The sequence below is a fragment of the Erithacus rubecula genome (genome assembly GCF_903797595.1).
Source record: "Erithacus rubecula genome assembly, chromosome: 6".
In the NCBI taxonomy this organism is placed as follows: Eukaryota; Metazoa; Chordata; class Aves; order Passeriformes; family Muscicapidae; genus Erithacus; species Erithacus rubecula.
Window position 1 is genome coordinate 55,157,110 of NC_136688.1, and position 23,887 is coordinate 55,180,996.

The following is a 23,887-nucleotide window of genomic DNA, read 5'->3' on the forward strand; positions in this document are numbered from 1 at the left end:
TTGAAAACCTTTACTGAGAGAAAATGCAGCAAGCCATGACAAGAAATGAAAAGCTGGGGATTAGTCCACAGAGGTCCTGTGAAGTTACAAGGAAAAAATGCTGCCATAGCAGTGCCAGCCATTGGGGAAAATCTGTGTCAGCCCTGGGAGCTCAGCCTGCAGCAGGTGAGGGGGATCTGTGCTGGTCCTGCCCTTCACCCATGGCTCAGACCATGCTGGAAAGGGCTCCAGGACTCCTAGGACATGGGAAAGGCTGTACTGGACTCTCCCAGTGCTGCTCACATGCAGCATTGCAATTTCTCAAGAAAGCTGAGTCTGCAAATCAGTCTAACGGCCTGGGAGTCACTGCAGGGATGTTTGCACAAACCAGCCATTTCCTTGCATAAATTTCCTTGAATTACAAGTCTCCTTTCTCAATACTGGAATCCCTGATTGGTTTTACGTAACCAGTGTATGTGATATTTGCATCAGGACAATTAATTTCATGAGTAATATCCCAGATTACGTGAAATTGCATCACCTTCTAGGAAAACATTAACAAGGCTCAATCCTGTCACAGGAGTGCTGCACTTCAGGAAGAGAAACACAACATTTTGCTCAGCCAGTCCCTTCACACTGTCAGCCACCTGGATAAGAAAAAATTCATTCTTTCTTGTACTAAAGAACTTTTCAGACACACCAGTTCCCAGCAGAACATTGGTGTATTTACCCTGTAAGAGAAAGCCTGTGTCCCAGTAGCTCATCTTTCAAACACAAACACATAGCAGAAAGGGAGGATATTCCCAATCACACAGGCAGGGAACACAGACCAAGGAAATTCATCATTTTATTTTGTCAGGAGCCCAAGAGCAGCCTGTCTCAGGTAGGATGGCACCACCTCAGTGTCACCTCCTCTGCCTCACAGGGTCCCTACTCAAATTGTGGCAGGGTAATAGTCAAGTCAAATTGTTAAAGGAATGGAAGATTTCCCTGTTCATGGTTTTAAAATTTGCCTGTTGGTGTTTCTTCCATGTTGGTACCAAAGTAAAGAACAGCAGCACAGGAGATTAATGCCCCACAGTCTCCCCTTCAGTAACAAGGGACAGCAGGAGATCAGGAGATACCCAAGGTGCTTCTCTTCATTAGGATTCATGAGCTAAACTAACAGGGCAGAAATTAACTGGAAAGGAAATAAGATTTCTCAAAGATCCATTTGATCTGAGACAAAAGGGAATCATTATATAAATAGAGCAATTACTCTAATTAAGGCTTCCCTCCATGAATCTCTCGACTGAATGCTGCAGTTGCTGAAAACAGTTTGGCTGCCTATTATGTAAGGCAAACAAACCCATGGACTGGGGTGTCATTAGCCCTCAACAAAGAAGAAGAAAGATGGTTTTATGGCTCTGTCTGTTAATGCCTGTGTTATTTTTAATGACTGGAAGCCAGGATTTTTTTTTTTTTTTTTTAATAAAAAGCTGCTCATTTTGAGCCAGAATTGTCTTTTGCTCTCCTGGGCAAAGCTCCCATCAGCCTCCACCCCAGTCCTGCCAGGTGATGCTCACAAATGTGCCTCATTTCCCCATGCAGAGCAATCCAGGGCTTGGACACACGAGTGGTTACAGGAGGTGAGGGAGGCAGGACAGCCCAGTTTCACTCCAAGGTGTGGTCAGAGAGCTGTCCCATGAAGTCCTTGTACTTAGGGCAGCTCAGCCAGTGCCTGGCTGTGGCTGTGAGCCAGGAACTTGGAATCCTCTAGACCTTTCCTAGCACTGGGTGCTGAGAGCAGCCCTGGAGCCACCGTGGCTCTCTCAAATTCCAGCTCTCTTTCCTCTGGGGGTTTGCTTTGACTGCAAACACCAGAGGCCATGAGGTGCTCCTGCTCCTCTCCTGCACACAGAGCCCTGACTCCCCCCATCAATTCATTGTGGTGCTGAGCCAGGATGTGACCCCTCAGGGTGTGGGTACCCCCACACTGCAGTCCTGCCTACACAAAACTGGGAGCAGCTGCAATCCTTCCGTGCAGAGAGGGTCCAGCAAGCAGTGCCAGGGTTCACAAGTGCAAGACTGCCCTGAAAGCATTTTAAGGAGAGGGGGGAGGAAGAGACAGAGTGTGAAATATCTGTTATCTCCTTTTCCAGATAAAACAGGGAAGGGAGGTAAAAATAAGTCATCAGCCCAGCTCCCTAAAAGCCAGAAGACTGTAACAATAAGCATGACAGAAGTCACATGTCCAGTGTGCAAGCCTCAGGCAAGAAGGACAGAATGTCAGTGCAGTGGATATTAAGCAGATAAATTTGATCTTGCTTTCCCCTGGTGCAGAAATGGCTGCTCAATGCTGCCCAGACAGAGCTCAAGGGAACAAGGAGGATTAACTGGATTGCAAACAGTGCTGAGCAAGAGAACAGCAAAATAAACCCAGGTGGACAGAACAACTCCCATGTGGGACAGACTCATCTGGCTCCAGATCTCCAGTGATGAGACTTTGCTGACTACCACAATGAAATGCTGTCTGAATGGCTACAAACTTCCTCACTGTGCCAAATCTACCTGTTTCCTTGCCTCTCCCCACCCATCAATAAATAACTCATCTACACTAATGTAGAATAAAAAGGACACAAGAATCAAGTGCACTGGCCCCTGAGGATAACTATTGATTTTTGACACTTCTGCTTTTGGCACTTCTGTAATAAGCAATAATAAGTAAACACTAACTTCAGTCATTGGCTGTATGGAATATCTGATAAAAGTTTTAGTCAGGATGACACCCCAGAGAGCTGTGCTTTCAGAACTGAGGAGTCACCCCCACAGGGGTCACCAGCTGCAGGGGCTGCTCAGACAGTATCAAAATCCTGCTGCTGGTTTTCAATTACCACAGCCAGGCTACAGGTACAGCATGGGGATATGCAGGTCCGTTACTAAATCAATACATCAATCAGAGCAGCACAAACATGAATGCAAAATGAGCATCCCACTTATTAACAGACTGGGAGCATGATCCTGCTCTTGTTTTAAGCAGGAGTAAAATCTCCCTTGGGTTGCAGGGAAAAACAATTAATCCTTTTCTGATAGTCCTGTCAAGAGGAACTGGGAATCTGTTACACAACCCTGGGTGGTCTATTTACATAGGGTCAAGTACAAAGGGGACTAAAGTGCCCTGAACAAACCTGTAAAGTCCAACGAAGAAAAAAAAAAAATACTTCAAAGGAGCTTTTTTTGTAGTCCTGGTTATATTTCAATTCTTTTAATTTTAAAGTTCCTGAGAAGACAGAGTATGTCATAAAGTTGAAAGCTGGAGGGACAAATAGGACTAAAGCCCTGGGTAGCTCAGTCAGTCAGAGCTTTGTTACCTCTATCACAGTGTGCAGACCTCCCAGATAGATGGACTGGCCCCTCCTGTCAGGGGCTGCCCAGCCAGAGCTGGCCCCATCACACACCAATCATTCCCAAAGCCAGCTTGGTTCTCAATGGAATCCTTAGGATTTGCCCCAAGACTGGATCTTAATGGACTTCACCCTTTTGTGGGTCCTTAATACCAGTTTAGATATGGCAGAGCTGAGGAAGGAGACATGGGAATTGCTCTTTCCTCAGCATCAGGGAGTAAGGAGGGAGAAAAGATGGGGAAGACAATGCTGGCACTATGAGCACACCTTCATTTTCCCCCACACCTGGCAGGAAAGAGGAGGATGAGTCACACTTGATGTTACAATAGGCTGGTTTAGGAGCTTTTTCTGAAGTAAATCTGAGCTTACATGCTACAGACTTAAATGAGAAGCTGATTTCAGCCTGTTGGAAAGGGAATGGTAAAATATCCAAAGACTATTTCAAGATGAATTTGGCCTTGGCAAGCTCTATACAGATATCTGTAGTTTTACTTCAGAGTGAATTATTCAGAAGCATGGGACTATCACTGTGGGGAAGAGGAGAAAGAGGTGTGATCAATCAACAGAAGAGACTAAAATCACTGTGGAAAGCTGTTTTTAGTTTGAGAATTAGGAGAGAAAAGAGTAAGAGACAGCAGGTTACAGATATGGATGTGCAAGCTCTGGCAAAAGAGATAAGAAGGCAACCTGTGGTGAGGAACAGCCCTGTCACCTCACCACAGTGTGTTTATATCAGAAATGGTCTAGGCAAGAGATCATTTAAAACTGCAGAACTCCTCCCCAGCTGGGAAACAACAGGCTCCAGAGCCTTGCTTTTGCAGCAGTGGCTGTGGAGCAAATCAGGAAATGCAAGATGAAAGCATTTCTGAAAAACAAAATAAAGGAAAAATGTGTACACAGATCCAGCACGGAGCTTCACAGAGAGATTTAAATACCAGCCTCATGCTGAAAGCCAAAGCTTAATCAAATTGTGCAAGAGAATTTATGGAGACTGCCAACTCTGAAGAGATGCCAAGGAGAATAATTTATTGGCATTTGAAGGCACTTTTAATATCTATCTGCCTTTGTTAGCAGGCTCCTCAGCTCTGAGGACAAAGCAATGAGCTCATCCAGCTCCCTCTTTGATTTCAGTGGGTCCATCATGCTGTCCCTTTCCCTTTTGAACTTTGCCTAAGAAATACATCTGGTTCATTCAGAAACAAGTTCATTCTGTCTATTCCAGCACTGAATGTGAAACAGAAATGCCTTTTTCTGTCACTTGGAAAGGAAGAACCTGGTCCAGATCTGCAGGACACAGAAGCAAAGGGGAGACACACCTTGTGCAGAGTGACACAAGGGCACCATCAGCATCTGGCTGCCTCTTTTCACTCCTTGGAGGTGTTCAGGAGAGGGCTGGGAAGCACAAACACTGGGGTTTGGTGGAGTTTACACAGGGGCCAAACTGACTGCCCAGGACTTAGGGAAAAGGTGAGGCATGAAGGCAGCAGAAAGCCCAGATGTTACAATGAGTGATGAAGGCAGCAGAAAGCCCAGATGTTATGATGAGGATGAAGGCAGCAAAAAGCCCAGATGTTGCAATGAGTGATGTGCTGGGGAGGAGGCACACACCCCTGTGGTATCTGAGCTGGTGAAAGCTGCTTCTGACCTCCCCCTATCCAAAGGTGCTCGACCCCAAACAACTGCACAGCATGAACAGAATAAACTCCTCCAAAGTCCAGAGGAGCTGTGTGGGGTGAGCAGCTGCAGCAAGTAGGCAGCTGGGATCATCCTCACCTCTCCTGAATTCAGACAGCCTCGTCAGCAGTTTGGAAACAGCCCTTTCCCCTCCACTCCTCTGTCACAGCAGACTGTTTGCTTTGATTACATTAAAAAATCTGCCTCAAGTCTTTCTGCTGGAAGATCTCCACCCCTTGACCTCCTCTCCTCATCAAGGCATTTCAATCTGCCCACAGTGGTGGGGCCAGTCTGGTTCAGCACAGAGCATTCACCATCCACAAAGCCTTTCTGAAAATAAGGGGTGGTCACTGAGGATTTAGGCACTCAGGGTGGCACCCTTAGGGTGGGCAGCTCCCACAGCACAGCTCAGTGCTCACTTTGCTTTTTCTCCCATAGTAAGTCCTGGATGGAGTCTCCCAGGGAATTTGTTTTTTTATCTGTATGTTGACAATTCCAGTACTTAAAGGGAGCTTATAAAAAAGAGGGAGAGGGTCTTTATACACAGGCAGATAGGGACAATGGGAACAGTTTTAAACTGAGAAATACAGAATAGATATGAGGAAGCAATTCTTGTCCATGGGGTAGTGAGGCACTGGCACAGGATGCCCAGAGAAGCTGTGAACTGTCCCTGGAAGTGTTCAAGGCCAGGTTGGAGCAACCTGGTCTGGTGGAAGGTTTCCCTGCCCATGGCAGGGGGTTGGAACTACATGGTGTTTAAAGTCCCTTCCAAACCAAACCATTCTGTGATCTCTCCAACCTTTTCTTCTCAGCCCATTATGGTAAGTGCCTGCACAGCCTGGATCTCCAGGGGCTCTGCTGGAGCTGTTATCCTGCATCCAGCCAAACTGGATTAGCCACAGGGGACATGAGCAGCTCCTCAGTATCTGCTTGGAATGACAACTTGCACTCCCCAGGGAGTCCTGGATTCAACTCAAACACACAAACATAGTAATAAAATTTATGTCACTTTATCATCACTTAGGATTCCTGAAAATTGATGGGAAACACTGCTCTTTTACATGACAAGGAGGGACAGAGGAAGGTATCAAATACAGTTTTTCCTCACCTAGTATCAGCTGCAAATTTAGGGAAAAATAAATTCACACACATACACACACTTTCCTAACTTCCACCAAACTTATTTCTATGTATGCACATGGGTACACATAGGAAATCCCAACTCCCTCACCTTGTGGTCTGACAGCCATAAACAAGTCCATAAAGCAGGATCCCACTCCTGCTGACCCACAGAGCACCAGCACTGCTGCAGCCCCCTGGAGTTAACCTGACAGTGCAAAGGGGATTTTACACAATCCTGCAAGAGCAGTCTCAGTGGTATCTGGAGGGGAGAAAGGAACACAGTGACACAAAGCAGGAAAGAGTTCACTCAACCCCACACCATTTATCTTTTGAGTCACTTCTAGGCTGTTGTTCTCTAGAAACACAAATCAAGTTTTTCTTTTGCAACCTTGGCATTGTAGAGCTGATGCAATTTTTCTCATGCTTGCCCTCAGCCAAGCTCCCTCACTTTCCCACTCATGCAGGGGCATTTTGGCTCTCTGGTGCCATTCCACCTGTGCTGAGTGAGAGTACAGGCTGTTAAAACCACAGCCAATTTCCTCTGCACCTTCCTCTTTTCTTGTCTGGCATTTATTTTCACACAAAACCCACTTGGAGGTCGATATAACCACTTCTGTCCACTCTCTTAACTCTGGTATTATTCTCAAAATGCATGTCTTCAACCAGCTAGAGAAGAACAGGCTTTAGTCTCATTTGTGTCCTCAAAATATAAAACCACAAGCAAGGCTGCCTAAGTCTCACTTTTAGAGGGAGCATTTCAGCTAGGCCAGAAGTGCTTCAGAGCTCTCATTAAGAGTAGGGGTTATCATAAAAATGCCAAGAGACATCCTTGGCTTTAGCAAACTCAGTTGAGACAAAAGTTTGGAAATCCAGGGTGCAGAAGGCAGAGCAGTACTAACATTTCCCTAGGGAGATGCTGCTTGCCAGCCCCTGCTGTTACCAGGCTCTGAGGGGGAAAACATCTAAGCTGCAATTGCTCATCCAAATTTCCAAGCCTTTGGGCCAAGCATTGCTACTTGAGATCACCAGTCCATGCAGTGACTCAATAGGCTTAGCCCTTCTCTCCCCATCCAAAACCATGCAAGGAAAGGAAAATTCCTGCAGCTTTCCCTGGAAATTTGCTTCCCATTACTTCTGAGACCTGATTTTCAGTGTGTCCCTCCACTGTCCCCTCAAACTCAGTTGCCTGTGAGCCAGGCAGGGTAGCTGAATTGAATTTGAGAAAGTCATGCACCAAGTGAGTGAAACACGCTGCCAAAAACTCACCCTGCTTATGGGAAGCAAGAGGATTGCATTTCATTTTGCAGTTTGCTCAGCTGAATCTCAAAGCTTCAGGCTACCTGGAAAGCTCCCCTCTCTGCTCCAGCACTCTTTGATGGTGACAATTAACAAATTCAGAATATTGGTATGCTGTAGCAAAGCAATCTCTAGTGCACTCTCCCTGTAAGGGATTTGGTGCAGGAGTCTCTGCTCTCTGCACACTCACACAGTTCATCCCTCACAGTTTCTCCATGATCAGACCCTGGTGGCTGCTCTGTCAGCTGATGGCAAAGAGTATTTTAAAGAATTTTATTTGACACACACAAACCCAATAGCTCCTTGTAAATGCCATGAACTCCTTGTAACTGCATTTAGGTAGGGCAATGGAGAAAACTTTTTCCTTTAGGAATTAAAATCAAAGCAAAACTTAGGTCTAGAATAAGCTGATGTGGATAGAATCCATTCAGCAGCAATTCTCCCTTTTGCATTTTATTACTTCTACAAGCAAATCCATGCCCCAGGAGTTTGATTTGACAAGCAGAGGAGAGCTCAGTCTGAGTCCTCTCCTCCTGACTTGAAGCATCAGCATCTGAATTCCCCAATGACACATTCAGATAGGACAGCATACATAAGTGAGATGTTCAGCCTTCCTCCTCTGGGTATACTGACTCCATCAAACCCTTCTGATTTACCTCTGTCCTACTCCCTCCCCAGCCCTTCAGGGGAAATTTCAAGGACAAAAAACCCCAAAAAACTAGAAAAGGAAACTGGTAAAAAGTTTTCTTTTTTTTTCTGGAGCACGAATATTTCTGCTTTCAATTCTATACAAAGTCCCAGGGCACTGAGGTTAGTTTTGTTTTCCTTGGTACCAGAATTCACAAACCCTCCAGGAACACCCAGTGACGTAAATGAGGTGCTAAGAACGTAGTTTTGTTATTATCAAGAAACTGCAAAGATGAAGAGGGTGCAATCTTCAGAAATAATGTGGTTTCTTTTGGGAGGAAGTTGGTGAAACACAATTACTCAAAATGAAAGCCAAACGAGGCAACAGCATCTGTGAAATGAGTATTAAAACTTAAAATCCCTGTTTAAAATGAATGTTTTGCACTTCATAAAGGCAAATGGATCAAGTGCTTTCTAAACCTAGATATATTTATTTGTAGAGCCTCTCTAAGCACCTAAGTGCATCTTCCTAGAAGAATTTCATTTTCATTTCAGACCTTTGTATCATTCAAACTCGGTGAATTCTCAAGGTTAAAGACAGAACTTTAAGTGAGGGGATAATCCAGTTATTAAGGCTACTAAGGCCTTAGCCTGCAATACAAGAGAATCCAGGTTTAATTCCCTGATCTTCCACGGGCTTCCCATGCCATGTAATCACAATCAATGTCACTGAAGTAGCTGGATGCTGATTTTCCATGTTAGCATCATGGTTAGAAAGCACTGTCACAGCTCTAAATCAGAGAGCTTGAGTGCATGTTTTGTTGGAGAAAAATAAAATGGCAATTAGAAGATGCTCATTTAGTCATAATGCTGCATCTAAGAGAAATATTAGCATCAGAAGTGTGTGTAAAAGAAAATCTATATATTTAGCAGCTAGAAAATCTACTGTCTTTCTCAAAAAAAAACCCCAGGTTTACCACTCTGTGTTATACTAACAACTAAAAATACTGAGCTAAGGTTATCAGTGCATTGAAAATGTAATACCTCAGCAGTGACAACATTTGCTGTCATTCAAAAGGAATCAAAGTGTCTGTGTGTGTGGCTTCCATTTTAATCTAGAGCCCCAGACAATCTCTTGACAGGATGTTTCCTTTCCACTAAAGGAAAGGCATGCTCTGATGCCTCTTTAGAACTCAGTGTAAGAAGGAAAAGAGGAAAGGAACAGCTGAACAGCTCTTGGGGCCAAAAGCAGCTACTGAGAAGCTGCAGAAATTCAGCCTGTAGCCAGCTACCACCAGTACTGTGAAATAAGAGGCAACAATCACCTCCAGGCAGCAGCCACCCAGAAACACTGAGGAACTGGAGGTCCAGTGAACATCTCAGTTGTCAATTCCCACTAGCTAATCCCAAAGCTCCTGCTGAATGCCCCAAATTTCAGCCTTCTTCCCCAGAGCAGACAGTGCAGTGCTTCTCTGGAGCAGTGCATGTGCATTTCAGAGAGGCAGTTTTGATTTCATTTGTTTCTCACCAGCAACACACAATACAGCAGACAAGCAGAGCAGCTGGAGATTGTTTTTCAGGCAAGGAACCAGCAGTTACTGAGCTGACTGGGTTTTGGAGATGCTCAATGCTTTCTATTTAAATTCTCAGCTCCCTCCTCAATTCTGGCCCTCTTCCTCCAGTGTCCCTCATGGTGTTCCTTGTCTCTACATCACAGAAAGGACCTTAAACTGTTAAAAATTGGGCTCTGAACACAAATTAGAGCAGCCTGGGGTGACTGCAGCTTGCACTGGGCTGCTTCTGGGAGGCCCTATCAGAATGAGGAAAACACTAATTTCAAGAGGCTAAAACACAAATGATATTTTATTACACCTTGAGATTCCTGTTGGGATAAGCATCTACACATTTTACCTCCATCTCATAATTATGCAATATACCTGCAGCAAATCCACTCCTCTAGTGCTTGTCACTCCAGAAGAGGAATTGGTACTTAAGAGGTACTTAGGAGTCCCAGCTCAACCACACAAACACTGCTCCAGAAGCTGCAGTGAGTCTGAAGTTCATCTTTATATTTAGAATATGTAGTGAATTATTTCCAAAATCCAAGAGGGCCTCCAGCATCACAATCAATCAATTCTGAGCACAGCCTGTGATTTCAAAACTCCTCTTTTTCCTCCAGGAGTGGATTTTATTGTCAGTTGATTTCTGTGAAATTTATCAGATGTATTTTCTGCTATAGGAAATAGTTGCTTAACTTGCATACAACAGAAACCCTTCAGCAGAAAATTTCCAGATTTTTGCTACTAAAAACTCCCCTCTTTCCCTCAAATGGTCCCATCACTGACTACCCCATTTCTCTGGCACAATGCTCCATGAGTTTCTATAAATTCCTATCTTACCCAATAATTTCTTAGATCCTCTATTAACATAATATTTACTAGTATCCACTCTTAAATATATCTTTGTCCACAGTGCTTTCTCAAGAAAAGGAAATACTCTGATCCTTCTCTTTCCAAAAAGTTCCTGGAGATATTTGCTGATGTGATGAAGGCCAGGAAGATGTCAGTAGCAGAAGAGCCAAGTTAGGTCTCCCAGTTTGAAGTTTAACACTCTTGCCATAGAATCACCTTTTGATTCCTTACAGAAAAATCAGGCAGTTCCAGTGCATTAGGCTCACACACAGCCCAAAATCTTAAAAGCTTAATTCCCACGTCACAGGCAAAGATGTGAGGCATGTGGATAAAAGAACTCATGGAAAAAGTTAGGAATACATGGAAGGCAAGGACAGAGTGTCACCAGCAATAGCTCTCTTCAGCCTTTTTGCTGTACAGCTCCATTTTTTTTTCCTCCCAAACACACAAAAAAATCAAACCCCTGTCTTTGCATGCAGATAGGCAGCAACTCTGGGGGATGCTGGCTTTACCAGAGAGGATTATCAGGAAGCCTTCACTTCTTGCCCATATGGTTGCTACTGATTAAACCCAGTGTTTACCTGCTGCTTCTGTTCTGGGAGACAACCACGCACTGTCAATCATTAAAAAGCAGGGGAATGCCCAGACACACAGGCTCACACTCTGCTTGCCAAGCTGGCTACTAAACCATATAAAGGCCATAACATAGCTGTGCAAACATACCTAAGTGTGGCAGGATGTTTTTTTCTGTTTAGCCTTCAGTCAGAGATAAGGAGAGGGTCAGGGTCAGGGAATCACGCGATTTCTGCGTGCCAATACCCTGGCCCTGCTCTCTCTTGCTGGAATCAGGCTGGAGAAAGCTAGAACAGGGAGCAAACAGCCAAAGGGACTCACTGCTTTGAGGATTGCCACTGCATCCTGCTGGAGCCACGTTGGGTAGACAACTTCATCATTCAGAATGGCCTCGAAGAGATCATCCTCGTTCTCGGCCTCGAAGGGCGCGTGGCCGCACAGCATCTCGTACAGCAGCACCCCCATGGCCCACCAGTCCACATCAGGGCCATACAGCATCTCCTGCAGGATCTGCAGCACAGGCAGGAAACAAACAACAGCCCTGAAGCTTCATATCAGAGCAGGGAGAAAAGAAGGATTTGCAAACAATTACAGAGAAGCTCTCGCTAGCAGCGCTCTCTGTTAGGCTGGTGGGTGTCCATAAAGTGACCTCACTCTGGGAACCCCCAGAGCATCACAAAGGTACATCAGGTGCTTTCAGGGCTGAATTAGCTTGGCTGGGTCACCTGGAAAACAAGCCCTTAGAAGGATGCTGGGGCTGAGCTGGAGGAGAAGGGGCACTCTAGCAACACTGGCTGAGCCTCAGAAGCAGCTGAGCAGCCACGTGTGTGAGCTGACATCACCTCCTCCTTGCCCTTGGGAAGGAAACACCTACCTGGCTCCAGCAGCAAGGCTTTCAGCTGGAGAGGGGAGGCAGTGTGAGTGTGGGAGAAAGGTGCAAACATCAACCACAGACAGAAATTCAATTGTGTGGAAGGATGTGAGACCTTGTCAGAACATCTGGCAGCATCTGGAGGGCAGCTGTTCCTTAAAGAGGTGTTTATTAATTTTGCAGTGAAATTGAGGAGTGACAGGGAGTGTGAGGAGGTAGAAAAAGGAACTGTGTAATGAAGGAGAATTCAATCTCCTTTCAAATCGAGCTGGGACAGCATCTCTATGTACCTCTCAAGGTATTTTTTGCAGCTCTATTTCCATTTTTCACCTCACCTATAGAGAAAAATGTAGGGTTATTTTGATGCATACAGCAGCCTGAAGATTTACTCATGCTTTACTTCACAAGGGGCTGATAATATGTCAAAGGAGGAAACCTTGAGCTCAGCAATCAAACAGGGAAAGCCAAAGACACTAGCAGTTCCAAAGCTAGCCTACACTTTTCACATGGTGGCCATTTTCCTGACCAAAGCAAGGTTTCCTGTACCTCTGGAGCAATGTAGTCTGGTGTGCCACAGAAGGTGGCTGTGGTGATGCCATCATGGATGCCCTCTTTGCACATTCCAAAGTCTGCCAGCTTGCAGTGCCCCTCGTAGTCCAGCAACACGTTGTCCAGCTTCAAGTCCCTAAAATGAGAATCATTCAGAGTTACTGCCTGCTTGGAGCAGCCCCACACAGATGCAGCTCAACCTGGAACCTGGACAAATGTAATAATCATAAAAAAATAAACAAAGGTCATGCAGGAGAGGTTTTCTTTTACTTCATCTCTTACAAAAGGGAGGAAGAAGCATCATTCTGTCAATGGCATTGAATGCAGGCAGGAGTTTGCCCACGTGGGTTTGCAAGCACACCACAAGCCTGGCTGGCAGGGCTGCTGCTGCTTTAGCTCTGGCTCACTGGAGCAGAGGCTGCCAGAGCTGTCAGGTTGTGTCAGGATGCTGTGATGCAGCAGAACGTTGTGCATGGGCCATGCTCTGATTCAGCAAAGCTGCACTGGAGCACACACTGCAGCTGGGGAGCAGAGCAGAGCCTCTGCAGAGGGAAAGCATGTTCCCTGTTCTCCTGAAGTGTTGGGGCTCAGTCCCAGATCTTGTTATCAGCCTGACTGATAAACCCCATCTGGAGCATTATCCAGGCTGAGAAGGAACTCCCACTGACATCACAGCACACGGGCAGGGGGAACCTTCAGGCAGCACAGGATGCCTCCATCATAAGGCAAAGTCTTAAAGTCTCCCAGCTGTATCAATTCCAGCAGTGCACTAATGTAAGAAGGGAACATCTCCTAGAGCACTCATTGGAATGGGACCTCCTTGTCATGTCACAAGAGACCTGCAGCCCAGCAAGCTGCAGGGGGACACTTTTTCCAATACGTCACCTCTAACAGATCCTCACTGAAAGCAGAGCTGCCAAAATGACAGAGCCCTAACAAAGCTTATCAGCTTGCCTGACCTTGAGATTGCCCACGGGAATAGCCTGCAGCCAGAAGCACTGTCAGAAAGCACAGGGTCATCTGCAGACTTAGGCAATGCCTGCCTAAAAATACACCAGCTTGTAGCACCTCTGCTTTGCAGCTGCCAGACAAGCTCCAGGCACCACTGCAGATGCAGGAGAGAAGCTCTGTGCAGCACAAAGAGGTCACAGCTAATTTTTGAACTGTCTCAGGTGTTGGCCCAAGAGCTGCCCAGAGTTGTCACAGCAGCACCGTGACAGGGGGGCCTTGACAGTCACCTTCAAAGTCATTCTGATGCCCAGAATGGGATCTCAGAGCCCCTTCATGCTGGATCTTGATCCATTTTGCCCTTTGGTTGGATATCTATTTCCCTGGGAAGGGGGAGCAGTAGGGAGGGTGGTAACATAGCTGGTGACATCTCCATACCAATATAAAAACCTATGGTTGAGCTGAAATCTGAATACAGCTTAATTCTGTTCATCCTCCATCTGTGACACTGAACTGAAAATCAGGGGGTTGATGGCTCTGTTGTGCACTGGCATTTCCACAGCCCATGGGACTCCAGACAGCCCTCCCTCAGCTACACTGCTGCACTGGAAAGATCAAGGACACATTGTGTAAGACAATCAGAGCCACATCCTCTCCTAAAGAGATAAGGAAAAGTATTCTTAGCCTCTTTTGAATGGATGGGAAAGCAAAGGATGGAAATTAAGAAATGTGCCCATGTCCCCCAGAGACAAGGCTGAACATCAGCTTCCTGAATTCCAGCTTGGATCTTAATCACAAGATCACACATCCTCTCTCTTCACCTTTGAGATGGCTTGGCAAGGCGAGCCAGCAAAAAGCCTTCTGCAATGCTGCTGCCCTTCCTGGCAGGCCCACGAGCTACCCAGTGAAATCTGGATGCCAAGGACAGTGCCCATGCCTGTCTCACACTGCAGTGTTTGCTCTGGGTGGGATGCTCAGCAGGAGACACTTATTTTTTCCCTTCTGAGAATCACAAATGATGGCTGAGGCATGTGGGCAAAGGCTTGTCCTGGAAAGGCTTTAGGGGAGCACAGGGAGAGGTTTGTGATGGTTGCCCATGACAGCCCATCTTCAGCAGTAGTTTACAGCCAAAGCTCCTGTTGCTCTTCCCTGTGGTTCCTGGCAGGGCAAGGAAGCCCTCCAAGCATGAAGGCAGGCCTTGTTTTCAGGAATCTGCCACGCTGTGGCTGAAATGCACAGTCTATTCTTGGCTTGGGTTTAAATGCAGAAAACACCTTCTTGGCTCTGGGCAGTGCTGACTGTTGTGGTGTGCCCCTAAAGATACAGCTGGAAGGGGAATTTTGGTGAACTCGCTTGGAGATCCCCCTAGCAAACCTCCTCCTGTTCCCTGAAACATCCACCATGTCCTGGAACCCTTTGGGAACACTCAAAATACACCATCCTTACATCTGAGCCAGCAGAAACAGGCACGAACGTGGAAGAGCAGAGGCAAGAGACAGCTACAGGGCTGGGCCAGCTCTGCTGACCATGTAATCAGGGGACACTGCCACTTCCCAGCCTCTGCCCCACAGGACACACTGCAGGAACTGCCCAACCCCTGCTAGCTGCACAGTGCACCACGCTCATCCCTGGGATGGCAGGAGTCCTGCAGGTGCCAGAGCGCTGCGCTGGCTCTGTCCTCCCACAGAGCCTCCATCTCTGTAACTGCCTGTAAATTTAAACTGTCTGCCTCTCACTGGGTAAGCACAGTTTTAACCACACCAGGCAAAGCTCCAGCCCTTGGCTTCTCCACACTGCACGTTAAACCCATTAACAGTGTCTGTTGTCTCCTCCTGACTGCTGTCCAGCAGCGTGAAACCCAACACTTGCATTTTCTATTTTCACATAACCTGTAATGTGACGTTACCCTGGCTCTCACTTGCTCAGGCCCTTGGCTACGTGCAGATCATTTCAGAAGAGGACCTCCCATGACCACAGAAGGCTGCTCAGTGCTCTTTGCTCGGCAAAGTGACAGGAGATCATCCTACACTCCCCTCCTGGAGCAGGTCTCGTGGCCAGCACAGTGGCAGCCTCAGCCACGGGCTCCTCTGGAGCCTGCTCTCTCTGGCTGCCACATGAGATAGCTCCCTGGGAAAGCTGTGGTTTCAGCATTTATCCCAAGCCATCCCAGCAGTTGTGAGCTCTGAACTCACTGCTGGATGCTGACAGGTCTCCCCACGCACCGAGCCCCGTAAGCCAGCACGGCCACATGAGAGGAAAAACACTGACAGTTCTCTGAGATTTACAAGGAGCTCTTCATCTTCCCAGCAAGGATTCCGGGAAGCTGATGAAACTGGAAGCCATCCAGCTCACAAAGGCCAAATCTACCTCATTTCCTTAATACTTGCATTTTCCATTGAATATTTTTAGCAGTTCCATGAAGCAGTAACGGCAGAGAGGTTTTCTGAGGCTGCGTTTCTAAGGCCCGGCTGAGATTCTGCCTTTCACTGGCAAACCTTCCCTGGAAAACAGACTTCACCCTGACTAAGAAAAGGCTGTCTTTGTCCTCACCCTCAGCTATGGCACACTGGCTTCATGGCCTTGTTTAGTCTAGACCCAGAAGAAATGACAAAATAGCTGTCTCAGCGTCACTCACTGGGAGAGGTGTTCTTTGCACATCTGCTGCTCCAGTTTGACATTCGTAAAAAAACCCAGAATTACACTTGCAGATGATCTGGTCCTTTTCCAAAGCATCTGTCAAATGCAATTTCCCTGCACTGGGGAGTTTTGCCAGGGAATGTGTGTTATACACGTACCTGCCACTTGCTCTGCTCTGACCATCTCACTCCTGATGTAGAAACTATTTGAAGGATGAATTTTGGTGGGTTTTTCCCTTATTTTGTTTTCATCACTTTGGTGTGGTAAGGGCTGTACATGCAGTAAGGATCCAGAGGAGCAAGGGTGACAGACACTGGCTTCCTTCCACTGCCTCCACAAGGTCATCTCAGGTTTGCTAATCTCAAAGGTCCAGTTTAAAGCTCATTAAAGCCTGGTGTTCCCATCTCAATGCAAATCACTCACTGTGAAAACTGTGGGTGACAGCCACAAAGGTAAGTGTGGCTAACATAAAACTCCAGACAAATGGTTTCCAAAAAATACTCAATGAAAAACAAAATCACCAAACCTGAAATTAGTTAAATGTGTAACTTTAGCTTTTCTGAAGGGGAAAACTTTCCCTTTAGACACTCCTTGGAAACACATTTGGGTGAGCAAATGTGCATTCAAATCCCTTTGCAAGCAGGGATGAGATTTTAGTTTTTCTCCACCTCTTCTGCTGAAGTCATTTTACTTCACAGCAAACTGCAATCTCCATCATTACACAGAAAAATGCATTTCTATTGGTTGCTCTGGTAGCCAAAGTAATGCATATTTCCAACTCCTGCTTTAAAAAAAATAATTTTTTTTTAATGAGGCAACTTCAACAGAGGAGAATGAAAGATGTACAACCTGCAGAATAGCACGGATAGTTAAGGAAAAGGCTGTAGTTTTCAAGTTGGAGGCTTTGCTCCAAATACAGTGGACAACAGATTTAAACCCATACTTTGATTAAATAAAGAGGAGAACAGATGGAGGTCCCAGTTTTATGTAAAGCCCTAAATACTCATGTGAAGCTGATAATGTTTCCCATTTTCTTTTGCATTCATAAGGAACATCTAAACTAAAATGCTTCATTTTACCTGAAACAAATGCTCTCTTGACTTGCAAAAAAAACCAAAATTGCTTTTAAAAAACCTTAACATTTATTTTGGGCCCACAAAATTATTTTCTATTTCTCTTTCCATACTAAATTCTGGAGACTCAGTTAGCAAACTCAAAGAAAACAATTCATTTCATGAACCTATTCCCATTATCTTTGGACTAGAGATCTCCACATTTTGTCCCCAAGATTTTACACCACTTTGGGAACTAAGGCCATTTCTACTGTAAGTCTTGGGTTGTAGAGAACTTGCTTAACTCCTTCACAGAAAATTGTTCACTTCTCCCACATTTTTCTAATAACTACCACACATTATTTATTTCTATGATCAAGTAAGCTTTTATAACCAGAAACTTATACTCTTACAGCCCCAAGGAAGAGTTAAGCATTTCCTAGGCAGTGGTAAAGCTCAGCCATAAATACAGTCTGAAGCAGACACCTGCAACATATTCTAGCAGAGCTAAAACACAAAAGCCCAGGCTGAGCTGCTAGTATTTGCTTAGGCACATCTTTAGGGCAGGAGGAAGCACTGCAATCACAAATGAAACACCAGGCTACTGGCCTTTGATAAAGGGAAGCACAAAGCAGAGATCAGAAAAGGATCAAGCTGCACCGAGCTGGAGAGAAACAGGTGAAATCCTGAGTTTTGCTGCCAAATAAAAAGAGATGGGACACTGCTGTAACACAGTATATAAGCAGTGTGTAAGCATTTACACACACACCACTGTGTGGGCATTGCAGGCTGACATGGAAAGTGCTGCTTTGCACACCTGCAGCTTCCCAGCACAACCCTAAAATCCCATGGGATTTAGTCTGTGAGCCCCATCCAGCACTGAAAGAAGCAATGTCGAAATACACAGGCACTGCAAAACAGAACTCCAACTCTTTGTTTCCTTGAAAAACATTCCTTTGGGTAAAGAAAACATTTCTTTGTGTTTCCAAACAACCTCTGAGGTGAAACCCACCCAGACCACTGTCAGCCACACAGACAGCCTGGCTGCAGCAAACTGCAACCTGCAGTGCAGAGTAACGGCAGAGAAATGAAGGGAAGATCTCTCCAGATATTTGTAATTCATAATTACCAGAAAGTAGGAATGAAACATAGCAAGTGCCTTTCTACACTGGCCTAACAGCCAGAAATTGTTTTCAAAAGTTGACCAGACTTAAGTGTTTAGGGACTGTAAATACAGCCACCATGGCTCCAGGCTGACCTTCTCATTTCTCACAAACAAAGCAATAGCAGAAATGTGATATAACGATTCAAGGATCCAACTCAGACTTTGGCTAAGTGGTACAAGTGAAACTCCACTGAAAATCCACACTCATTGCTCATTTAACAGCAGACAGCTGCCTGTTCTTGCTGGCCATGGGGCAAGAGGAGGCTCGTGGGAAAAGTCCATCCTACAGGCACCTCAGCATGTGAGCAGTGCTCCAGTCAGGAGCCCAGCAACATTCCTGGGGCTTTTACAGCCTCATCCCACCACAGCACATCCTGCAGGCTCCACAGACAGCTGGGGAGGGGAATGTGGCAGAACACAACAAGAGTTGTATTGTCTGCTCCTGCCTTGTCTCTGCTTCACCAACCCACCCTGCTGGCACCTTTGAAGGGCTCTGCACCCATGTGTTAGGGTAAAGGTGTGAGGGATTAGGGACACTCAGCCTCCAAAGCAGGCTCCACCTCTCTTGCAACACAAGATGTTACAGACTGATGCAATATGTCAAGTCAAGTCCGGGGTCAGACACAGAACTAGAACATTCTGGAAACTCTCACCACAGCACATGGCCAAGGACTGCCCAGGGCAAGGTCAGGAGTGTGTGAATTAGTCCAGGACAGATCCTCACACCTGCATCTGTGCTCTTCAGGATGTCCAAAGGCACTGGGTACCAATCTTGAACACTCATGGGGTAAGTCTGATTCTTGCTCTGCTGCTTGGGCTTCAGACTAAACAGACTGGCAAGCACTGTATCCAGAAGTGCTCTGCTATTATTATTTTAAAGTTGAGCAGCCCTTCAAGCACAAGGACAAGTTTCTGCAAGCAATCTGCCTGCACTAAGGCAGCACCATGGGGTTTCTGGCAGCGATGGGCTGGCACCCAGTGCTGCTGGCTGTCCATCTGCCTGACCCCTTCCTGCCAGAAAAACTCCCTGGGAGCAGCTCCCAGGCCCACATCAGAGCACTGGCCCTCTCCTGCTGAACCCCAGGCTGCTGCTCTGGACACAAAGCAGTGCCCAAGGCACTGATTTCTCTGCCAGCACAGGACAGGGCATTACCTGGCATCCAAGACCTCTCCAGTGTTTGAAGCACCAGCACTCCCACCTCCCCTCCCTCTGGGCACTTCAGAAGGGCTCCTGTGGAAGCTTAAAACAATTACAGGATTTCATTGCTGCTGAGATGAGCAGGAGTGATTCATCCTCCACTTAAAACAAGAGTGGTAGGCTCAAGCATAAAGGCAGAGACTAGAAACCCTGGGCATACCGCAGGAGATAATCACAGGGCCTCCCCCACGCTGGTGTACAGATCCAGTGGGACCTCACAGGTGCCCTGAGTCCCTCTGGGGTCAGGCACACCTACAAGCCTCCCCTTTATGACAGGCACAGCTGTAAGAGGGCTGATGACAGTGTCCAAAGGCAGCTTTACAAGGGCAAAAAGACATGGGGGCATGAGAATTGGGGCAGCCACGAGCCAGAGCCATTACTGGTGAAACACAGGCATGCTGGAGGTTGCCACACTGGAGTAATCCCAAAGATGGCACAATCCCTACAATCTAGTTACACATCCAAATTGGTGTGGGTGCATTTTTCATAAATACTTTATATATAATCTAGGTATTATTTGCTGCACTTTTATGTGAGACTCTAATCAGGAAAGAGGAGCTACACTTGAAGTGTTTCCCTGAATTCCAGAGGAATTGTCCTGCCATTTACTGCAGGAGGGGAGAGATGGACTGGAAAAGGCTTCATGTGCAGCTTTTGGTCTGGATGCCACACGTTCCCTGTGCAGATGAGCTGCCAGCCTGATCCTGTGATAGACTCCTCAGTCCCACTGGGCAGCAACACTGGAATTTGCTGGCCCTGAAACATTACTTGCTGAGTTGCTCCCAACAGAGCTCCTATTTTACTGTTGCCAGAAAAAGAGGGAAAAAGGAAAAAAAAAGAAAAAAACCACCCAACTACAATGTTTCTTTTTGTGCATCCCATTGGCTGAAGTCTTCAGAGGAGGCACACAACAGACTCAAGTCCCAAATGCAGGAACAAGAATCAGGGCACTGATGGAGCTAGGAGAGGTTGAAAAGCACAATCCTGTTGTGTCACTTTGACAAAAATAGTTCAATGTTGATTCAAAGCCTGATATGGAAATTAAAATTAATTCAGGTTTGTGCCCGCAGCACAGCACGGTCTCAACACTGCAAGATGGAGTGAGAGTTATCCAGGATTAGTCATCCCCAGCTGCCCACAGCCCACCACAAGGCTGCTGCAGCTGTCCCAGCTCCAAGCTGTCCTGGTAGCATCAGGGTTGGCCTGTGCTGCTGAAAAGGCTCCTCCTTCCCCCATCACACAGGGACAGGTCCCCATTTCACTGCTGTGTGCCACTAAGCCTGCCCCTGGGGGAAGGAGCCAGCAAACCTCACCAAAGAGACCCTCCTGCTCATGCCACAGCTGCCATGGAATCCCCACTCCCCAGTCTTAGGAGGAATATTGAGCTCCTAGAAATACCAAAGAGAATAAAAATAAAGGTGTCCCACTCCATGAGGATGATGTGTACAGATTGCCTCTGGCACTGTCAGCTGTGCTGGGACTGGCAGTGCCAGCAGGGCTCTGAGGGAAGGACACTCCTGCCTGGAACCTGCAAATCTGGTCAGGCAGACTTCTCCACATTCATCTGATACAGGTAAGGTTCACTGTACTCTGAGCCTGACTTTAAATCCAGGGAAATCAATGAAAAAAAACCAGAACAAACTCCTGTCAAGTTCACTCAATTTCAAAATAGGCCCTGAGAAAAAGAAAAAAAAAAAAACCAACAAAAACTTAACCTTATTAAGGCTCTGAATTACAGATCCAGATTTATAAAGCTAAGGCTATAGGTGCTAATCTCCTTTCCATAATGGAATAAACAAAGCTGAAGGCAGAAGTACTGTATTTTTAGACAGGATTTTAAAAAGCACCTTGCCTTGGTCTGTGGATTTCCATTATCAACTTACCATTAACTTTTGAGGGAGCATCCGTGCTGGCCCAGCATGGCTGCTTTTGAAAAGTCTCTCCATTTGCACTGAATTTTTATGCACAGAGAAAAGAACAGTCTCCCTGCTAGTGACACATTGTGGGCACAAAGCACACAGTCATCCCACTGCTGCACAGGAGGGGGTTCTGCCTGGTTCCCCTTGGAATAAATGAATGAATTTAATAGGAAATGCTGTCTTGAGAGCTATTTCTTAAAAAAACAAACTGACACCATCACTGATATAATTGGCTGGGTTTTTTCCTAAAACTCCAGGGAACATTTGGACAGTGTTTTTCTGACTGCTCTGATCTCTCTGCTTTTAACCACAACAATCACTTAAATATAAAATGGAAGAGGCTTTTGAAGGAGCCTAGAAGATGGGTCATTATCCCAAGATTTAGTTTCTCATCTCATGTGAATTACTGTTATTCACTCATTACAGGTGACTCACCCAGAGCTGTGTGAAGCCCAGGGATCCTGGATAAGCTGGGCCAGGTGGAATTCCTGGCTGGGCATGCTGAGCTCTCAGCAGCCCCTCTTTCAATCCTCCTGGGCTGCCTGCATGCAGGAACCAGTGGCACTGACCTTTGTGCCAGGCCAGCAGGGACACACCAGACCCCATGTGTCACCCAAATGCCACACAGCATCCAACAGACCCCAAACTGCCCCTCAACTGCTGGCTGGTGTTACCCCCATGTCACACCAGTACTCTACCCTTGAGTCTCATTGGTCTGGGTCCCTTTTCAGCTGGCACAGGGGAACAGGTGCTTTCCCAAGCCATTTCAGGCCCTCCAAATTTGACTCACCAGCTGACAAGGCTACCAAAGTTCCCAAATGAGGTGCCTTATGTGGCTGCCTGGTTGCTAGTAAAGCAGCAGCAACTCAGAGCAGGAGTCAAGTGATGCTCACCTGACATTGCTACCAGGCACAGGAGCTGCCAACTCCCCTGTTCCTGTTATGAATGAAACAAATGAATCACAAAGTGAAATAAGCACTGTTTCCACTGATCCCATCAAGAAAAAAAATATAGAAATGGGACATAAATGAGGAAAGTCTGTCTTTACACTGCTCAGCCCTTGAATTTTTAGCACATTCACACATCAAGTTCCTGCAAGTCCCTTGGCCTCTGCAATGTGTGACCATGGAGAAGGACACCCAAGGTACTGTGTGTCTATATGGAAATGTGCCCCTCAGAATATGCAGATTTTACTATTTCAGTGTGGAAGATCTGAAGCTCTCAGGTCCCTCTTGCTTACACAGGCTCCAACTGTATGTCTTGCTTATAAATCCCTTTGGTCAGGAGGGATTCCCAAACCCCCACCAAAACTTATTTCTAAGATAGGGAGACAAGAAATATCAGGCAACAACCTTGGTGCCTCTTGCTGAGGCACCACATCAAATCAAAACTCAGAATTACAGATTTTCTATCTAGACCTCCAATGTTTACAACACAGGCCAGAATTACACAACAATACATATTTTCTGTCACAATACAAAAGTTAGTCAACTTGAAGGCAAGGTGATTTTCAAAAAGCTCCTTGTCTGTGCTCACTAAAGTTACACCCAGATGACATCTAAAGTGCAGGTTTTTAGCTCATGTCCTCATCAAAGTTTAGCACTGTCCACCTACAAGGTTATATTTTTATTTTGTGGCAGGAAAGCAGCTCTTAATGTTATTGACAATTCCAGTGGGTTCAGCCATCAAGTACTTCAAACTCATCTCCACAGTCAAGTACTGCTGCTTGAGATTGGACTGCTGCTTTCAGATACTCTCCCATGCATAAATAATTGAGTGAGACCTAATGGAAGGCCATGGAAGCTCAGGGAAAGCAGAATGACTGTACTGTCCTGAGAAAAAGAAATAAAAAGGGCATTATTTTAATGCCATATTCTGAAATTCATCACCCACAATAGATAAATTAAAGCTAATGAACTCCTGCAACTTTTCCAGATGGATTTGCAGACATGGAGCAATAGATGGCTCATGCCCCCTTTTGGGGACATCATTTGTCCTCCATCTCTGTTCTCAAACAGATTCCACAGTGCTTTACTTCACAAATGGTTTGCAAACTTTTCCCTGGTTTTGCATGAGGAATGATTCCACAGTACCTGGAACAATCCCATGGTTGTGAGAGCACAGGACAGTGTTTGGGGGTGGTGGTGTGGCTGGTGTGCTCTGTCCTGGGCTGTTAACAGGACAGCAACCACACCATGACACAGCAGCTGCTTTCCTATCAAGGTTATGTCCAAGAGCATTTGGAATCAGCTTTTAAACACTGGGTGACTTCCCATCCCACCTCCCATTGTCCCTGTGGTGACTTGGGAAGCACCACACAGTGATACAAACACAAACCCATCCTGCTTCCTCTCCAGCCAACCCCTTACTTTTGTGCTGCAGGTACTGAATCCCTGAGTTTCCCTTGCACACACCTGCATCTCCACAGCCATCCCACCCACCTGGAACTCAACCCTTGGGCACTGGGTTTGTTGACACTCCTG

The 23,887-nt window shown here is 46.2% G+C and overlaps 1 protein-coding gene across 1 annotated transcript in view; it reads right to left on the reverse strand.

The window, feature by feature from the left end:
• Positions 1-23,887, reverse strand: part of PRKCH (protein kinase C eta) — a 111,081-nt gene that overhangs the window by 6,972 nt on the left and 80,222 nt on the right. Inside the window, exons 11-12 of the mRNA XM_079309322.1 lie at positions 12,483-12,621; positions 11,387-11,575 (exon numbers count right to left, since the gene is read on the reverse strand). Of these exons, the coding sequence (XP_079165448.1) occupies positions 11,387-11,575; positions 12,483-12,621 (328 nt within the window). The remainder of the gene's footprint in view (positions 1-11,386; positions 11,576-12,482; positions 12,622-23,887) is intronic.